The sequence below is a fragment of the Galeopterus variegatus genome, unplaced genomic scaffold, assembly GCF_000696425.1.
Source record: "Galeopterus variegatus unplaced genomic scaffold, G_variegatus-3.0.2 Scaffold126, whole genome shotgun sequence".
NCBI classification, from domain to species: Eukaryota; Metazoa; Chordata; class Mammalia; order Dermoptera; family Cynocephalidae; genus Galeopterus; species Galeopterus variegatus.
In genome coordinates, this window is record NW_007726237.1 from 75,229 (window position 1) to 82,651 (window position 7,423).

A 7,423-nucleotide genomic window follows, 5' to 3' on the forward strand; every position below is an offset into this window, starting at 1 on the left:
TACGGGGGGCGACACTGAGGGTTGCGATCCGTTGCCGGACACGGAAAAAAGAAAAAAAAGAAAAAAAAAAAAAAAAAAACAGTGGCAAACAAAAGTTAAAGACCCTCTGCTACTGACGTCCCCAGGCTAACTTTCCAGAAACACTGAAGACCTGTGTTAATATGGAGCGCCACCTAGTGGAGCTCAAACTAACTTGGAAGCTCAAAGGTGTGCATTAGCGATCTTGCTGCCACTGTGACTACTTTAACTGACCAGAGATTGTAAATGTATTGTGCATTAATGTTAGCGCGAGAGAGATGAATGTGGCTATAAGAAGGGGACTCTACAGGTTTAAATAGTGTTATATCTCAACTTTGAAGCCTTTGGGTTGAACAAAGAACATAAAGAATTTTTTTTGATAGAGTTTTTATGTGTCTCTCTTGTATTTTCAACCATGGCTTTATAGTATGCTATCTTGGACCAGCTCCAGCTAGCTGACCAGGAAATCATGTGATAGACATAGCACAAAGGCACAGGAGAGCCAATGGTAACAGATTGCTCTCCAGGCAAAATTCTCTTTTTTGGCCACCAATCTACCCCTAACCCTTACATAGTAAAAGGTGGGCTGTAAACCTTAGCCCATTAGAGGTAATAACACAGATTGAGTTGCACTATTAACTCCAGAGAACTATATCCATGTTAGTAGTTATTATTTTCAGCTGGTAAGAGATTAATGATTGTGGTAGTCTTCCAGAACTGTATGTCTCAGTGTACATTTAAATGTTCTTGCTCTTGATGTCACTTAAGGTATTTTTTTTTTAATAAAACAAGAACTTACAGCATTGAAGTTATGCCTTAGATGAGAAATGGATAAAGTCAGCATGTAAAAGGAAAACTGAGTGTTAATAAAATATCCTCGATTATCTCTTAAGAAAGTCCATGAGGGAGATGAACATAGTACCTTAGTAAATACAACAGAGCTGTTTCTCTCTGCCTTGAGCACTCACATAAACGATTGTTTTTTTGATTGAAAAACAAATGAAGTAGTTGGCTTCCAAGATTTCCACCTTTAAAAACAAGAATTTTACTCAACGCAGTGAGATGCTCTGTACAATTTCTAGGCATCTAGAAATTGAGACTAAGTTGGATTTGAGTCACTCATCTCATGCTCACTCTTGGGAACATACTCTCTGAGTGCAACAGGTCTTCGTCCAAACCACATGTAATTTGCAGCAGAACTGAAGCTAGACCTCAAGTCCCCTGACTCCCCAAACAAGTGTTTTGTTTTATATTTTACTTTCCTTCCCTTGGAAATAAGTTAATGACTTCTATTATTGAAACATAGCATCTCTCCCCCCACCCCCAATCCAATATACTGTAAGAATCATCAAGAGAAAAAGCCCTATTGAACCAAAAGAGCCCCAGAGATGGTAGCTTAAAGTCAGAGAAACTTTTGTGAACCCATTGCTGGAGATTTGGGAAACAGATACTTTACATTGCTTGTTCGTAGCCAGCACACAGATCACTGCTGACAGTTGTCCCCAGTGGCATCTAGCCAGTCTGGAAGGAAAAGTTTTGCCCTGAACCTGAATCGGCTGTCTGTCCCTCTTCCACTTCTCTCACCAATAAATGCTTTCCATCACTCAGCCTCATCTGCGGTCTGAGAGTAGAATGCAGTGATTATTTTAGCTTGTTCCCAGAAAAATAGGAGCTAGTGCAGCAAACAAATGCATTATTTGGTCCAGGTGGGTGTTTGTTATTTAAGGCAATGAGATATTTCATTACAATCCCATCACACCATCAAAGAAGCCCCAGCTTGGGCACAGTTATCTGCGGAAAAGGTGTGTGTATTTTGTGGCTCTCTATCAGAGTCAGGGCAGCTGCGACTGGAAATGAGCAAAGCCTCATCCCGTCCAAAGTGCTGAAGACAACCCAGCACTTTCATGCTCAAATTTTCTTTAATCATCTACTGCCATTGTACCAGCTCTTGAAAGACCAGAGTTACCCTGAGCTGTCTCAAAAAAAAAAAAAAATTAATAATATAATGGTAAAGAATGATCAGGGAGGAGGAAGGAGAGGTTTCAATATTGCTGTCGCCATTAAGAGTGTGCAGTCCTCCAGACAGGCAGACGAAGTGACAGTCTTCCTTCCCTTAACTCATTGTACCAGCTCTTGAAAGACCAGAGTTACCCTGAGCTGTCTCAAAAAAAAAAAATTAATAATATAATGGTAAAGAATGATCAGGGAGGAGGAAGGAGAGGTTTCAATATTGCTGTCACCATTAAGAGTGTGCAGTCCTCCAGACAGGCAGACGAAGTGACAGTCTTCCTTCCCTTAACTTGCTTGGAGCTCATTCTGAGCTACACAAGTAAGATAAATGAGGCAATACATATAAAAGTGCTTTGAGCATTTTGGAGGACAGATTCTCTATAAAAGCAAGGTAATATTATTAGTAGTATGGACCTAGTCATCTTCATGGTGCGAGATCGATGTGGACCAGGATGCAGGTGGTGCAAAGGCCGCTTGATTCATGGCAGGAGACCCAGATTCAGGACCTGGATCTGTCACTAACTTGCTTGGAAACCTTGGGATGGTTTATCAACTTCTCTTTTCTCATTCTTTTAAAATAAGGAGCTTAGATTCACAACAGTATTTTCTCAAATATGTTACTGAGAATAAAATGTCCTTAGTGATGCTTCATGAAATTTTGGTTCTGTCATCAAATAAGTTTAAGAAAAGAAATAAACTCCAGTCTATGTTCTTTGCCCAGAGAGTAACTGTAGCTTGCTGGCATGTTGAAGGTTCTAGAATGTCCTAGGAGCAAAAAAGTTCTTTAATTCAGCATTAATTAAAACGTTTTACCAAAGGACACACATCCCCCTTTTTTAATCTGTGAAAACCCAACAATGCTGGCATGCTACAGAACTGACTTTTGAAAATGCTCTGATAGAAGATCTGTAAGATTCATAAAGAGCCGAAAAGGATTGCGTTGTGTAATGTTAAACATATTATCTTGATTTGAGCATCACATAATGCACATATGTATCAATATCCAATGCTGTACCCCACAGATATGTATAATCAAATATGTTTTGATAGTAAATAAATAAAAATAAATTTAAAAAATTCAAAAAGGAAATACCTCATCTTGGTTCAAAATTGTGTGACTCAGTGACAGTATTTTCTTTATAGATCCACTTTGGGAGAAAGACTACATTTTCCTGATAGAGACGGAGAATTTAGGCAAGAAGAAAAAAGAAAGATGGCATTTAGATATGTCAAACATTTCAATTAAAATATTTCAGACCAACATCATTTTTTAAATGTCTGTTTAATGTAATTAGATTATATGGAGAGAATGAGAGATCGGATCTCAGCCCATATCTAGAGATGGCTATTTTAATCTGTTACCATTACGTGACTAGTTCTCTAAGTGACCTAGATGAAATCACTAGATGCATCTCTATTAACAGTTTCAAATTTACAAAATAAAGGTTTGCATAGGGTGAAATGGTATAGGAGATCTACTTTAGTCTCCAGCCTAGGATTATTGAATCAAATGTCTAGTTTGAGGACCTCAGAGGTTCACCAGTGCAGAAATTCACTCCAAAATCACAGAAGTGAGAATTAGCAATGTGGAAGTCAGGTTAGTGTTGAAATATTTTAATGTGAATTCAGGGACTGTACTGCAATCTGGCTGACAAGGAAGGAAACATGAATTTGGACTAGTTGTTTGACAATTCTGAATGCCAGGGTAAGTGTTTGGTCTTTGCCCTACAAGAAATGGGGAGCCGTGGAAGGTTTGGTCCTCAATGGATGAATGGTCCTAAGGCTGATTTCCACAGCTGATTCTCTTCAGAAGCAAGAAGCAAAAATGCCTGGATGAACCATCTTTTATTGAGTATATTAGTCAGGATTCTAACATTTGCAATAAACAGAAAGGCCAGATCAAACTTACTTAATCATCAAAGGAGATTTAAGGGCTTGCTTACCTGAGAATAGTTAGAATGGATAAAGCGTACACTAAATGTCAGGAACTGTTATAAGGGCTTAACATTAATTTTATTCTCACAACTTAGAGGTGGGGGCAGCATACTATTTTCATCTTTATTTTACAGGTAAAAATGGTACACAGAATTCCTTTCTCAGGGTTAAGTTATAGAGCCAAGATATGAACTGAATTAGTGTTACTGCGAAGTCTGTTCTTTTCACCATTTTATGCATTGTCCTCTCTAACTGAAAAGTCTGGAGGTGGGATAGACTTCTTAGGTGTCTTCATACAAGGACCCAAAGGATATCATAGGATTGGGCTTATCTTTCTCCATCTCTTGACTCTATTTCCATCAGGATCTGCTTCATCTTCTGCCTCCAAGATGTGTCTCCAGAAGATCTGGATTTATTATTATTATTATTTTTAACTCTTACTTCTTACAAACCAATAGTAAGATACTTTTGTTCTCTTTCTCTAATAATTACACAGTCATTCTAGAAACATGTCTTATTGATTTGCTTGGGTCACATGCCCATCACTCATCCAGTCTTTGTTGTCATAGAAATGGGATATTCTGAATGCCAGGCCTACAAGAGCACTTCTGGTGCTAAAGGTAGAAGAAAGTAATAAAGAGTTTGGACTGCATATGGGGAGTAAATTTCTCTGAGAGAGAAGAGGTTGTTTGTCAAAGAATACCAAATTATAATTACCAGAATAAATGTAAACAGACAACAGGCTGATATAAGCAATGGCTAACTTATATACCAAAGCTTTGTTTGCATTATTGACCACATTGAATTAGTGGGAAGGACTCATTTTTGGCCTCCCCACTTTGGATTCTTTCTATAAAAATGTTACGAAACTCTAGAGCATGTCGTATGTAGCCTGAGTAGAGTTGAGAATACGAAACCCTTTGGGTGAGCACTTCTTCCTTCTGGGATTATATGAGTTCACTGTGATCCAGTCTAGAAAGGAGGGAGATTCTTGTTCCTACACATCTAGAGAGGAATTGCTGATGGATTGATTGAGAGAGGATGGGTATATATTACAGTGAGAGACTTACGTTAGAAGTTAGACTTTTCCAGGACTGGAATTATTACCAGTAAAGATTGTCAGATCTCCTGAAGCTTTTCAAAGATAGCGTACGGTCCCTCTGGGAAGATTTGAGTACCAAGCTACACAAAGGACAAGAATATTTCCACATTGTTTTTTCTTCCTGTGTGATTATGCAACTCTTTTTTGCTTTGTTTTGATTTTTGGTTTTTGGAAGTTATGCCGTGTCTACTGCCTTGGGCAAAGGGTAAAAGGTAGCCAAGAACATATGAACAGGCATCTCCTAAAGGAGACAGCAAGCCTTGGTCTGAGTCAGCAGGTTTTGGGCTGTGTTAGCCTTCACTATCTTGAGTTCTGAATGGAGGAAGAAAGGATTTAGAATTCCCACTCTGGGGCATCTGCTCTCTGCCTCCCTTGCCTTGTTTCTACCTTCTAGGACCACCAGGGTCTGAAAACATCATCAATTATGCAGACTACTTTTTCCCTCTTTCACTTAAGATTTGCTGCAGAACCTCTCAGAGTAAAGGTTTTGATAAGCACTAGGTCCTTGAATGCTCATTAACATGAAAATTAGGGTTTTCTGGTGAATATTTTCCTGGGGATGGGGCTTGCTGAGGGTTGCTGAACCTTAGGACAATGTATCTCAAACTTTCATGTTCACCTAAGAATCTTGTTATGGTGCAGACTTTTATTCCATAGGTGAGGCTTGAGGTCCTAAGCGTTTAACGGCTTTCAGGTGATACTGGTCCATGGACTACACTGAGAGATGCAGGGCTGGTCCATTTTCTTGTCCTTCCAGCTTTCCCTCATATTTGCCTCCTATAAGCCTTCTGAGCAAGCAAGTACTATATTTGTGCTTGGCAAATACATCAGTATGCTCGATGCCCCAAATAATACATATTTAAGAAAATATTTTTCAAATTGTCTAATGAGGCAATTAAATTATTACTGAGTTACCAGGCATCCCTCTATCCTATTTTCTCATGCTCTTACTGCCTAACCCCACAAGTGACAAAAGAAATATATGATTAACACTTAACTACATAATTATTTCTCATATATGCAAAAGGGAGTTCTCTGTCTTTCATTCACGTGCCTGTTCTGGTATTCCTCATTAGATTCCATACTCTTTGGGTACTTGCTAGGTTAAACCTATAAAACTCTTCTTCCTCTTTACTTCCTGTGTCTTTCTGCAGGACATGCATGTCATCAGCACAGATGAGAATCAAGTGTTTGCAGCGGTCCAAGAATGGAACCAAAATGACACATACAACCTCTATATCTCAGACACCCGTGGTGTCTACTTCACCCTGGCCTTGGAGAATGTTCAGAGCAGCAGAGGCCCTGAGGGCAACATCATGATCGACCTCTATGAGGTATGTCACGAGGTGTATGAAGTCCTGAGACACAGCAGGGCCCAGACTGGCTGATGAAGGCCCAGCACTGGCTATTTCTCTGATCATTTTCACACTGGTTCCTTATGTAGCCATATTCCACTTGGAAGACAGAGAGCTTTGCAGAATATTTTCATTAGTTCATTTGAAATCCACAGAACATCTCTGCGAGGAATTCTTTTTTGACCAAGTCCACAGGACATGAAGTCCCAGAGGACATGGAGAGTATCTGGGGAGACAGTGAAACAAAGGGTTTAAACAAGAGTGATCTGCATGTAATATTTGAAAATCAATTTTAAGGGCAAACAGGGCATCACATAAAGGGGTAGTGGTTAGTTCCCCCCCCACCCCGAAGAAAGAATGACAGAGACAGGAGACATCTTTGCATTCTATCAGAAGACGCCCCCTTTGGAGCAAACAGGGCATCACATAAAGGGGTAGTGGTTAGTTCCCCCCCCCCTCTCTGAAGAAAGAATGACAGAGACAGGAGACATCTTTGCATTCTATCAGAAGACGCCCCCTTTGGATTTGAAGACCTTTCTAACTAAATAACCTCCCTGGCTAATGGCATTCTTGTCACTGGGCCAGGCAGTGAGATAAGATTAATAGGGCTTTTTCTCCTAAATCTTGAAAAATAGAATAGACAAACAACAACAAAAACAGAGTGTACCACACTTTCCTAAGGGAACTATGGCTCTTTGTTTCTCAAAATGACCAAGATTCAAAATAAAACCACGTGTGCTGGATCAGTCAGCTTTCATGACAAACAGGAACGATTTAATTGCCATTTAAGGCACAGTTGGGTAGAAAGCAAACTGCTATTTTGGGGTGAGTTTTAGCCATTTGTCAGTCTTATCATGCACTATGAAGCATTTATAATGGGTTATAATGAGCCATTTAAAAACATATTCAGAATTTGGGAAGTGAAATCATACACCTATGTTCTATCTGAAAAAAAATTCTAAAATGGATTCAAATATGTACTGTTATAATGACGCTATCATTT

The 7,423-nt window shown here is 39.3% G+C and overlaps 1 protein-coding gene across 4 annotated transcripts in view; it reads left to right on the plus strand.

Annotated features, from left to right (window-relative positions):
• The window catches only part of SORCS1 (sortilin-related VPS10 domain containing receptor 1), a 200,302-nt gene that overhangs the window by 73,138 nt on the left and 119,741 nt on the right, over positions 1-7,423 (plus strand). For all 4 annotated transcript variants that reach the window (XM_008588434.1, XM_008588426.1, XM_008588442.1 and 1 more), the window contains exon 6: positions 6,220-6,399. In XM_008588434.1, coding sequence (XP_008586656.1) covers positions 6,220-6,399 — 180 coding nt within the window. The remainder of the gene's footprint in view (positions 1-6,219; positions 6,400-7,423) is intronic.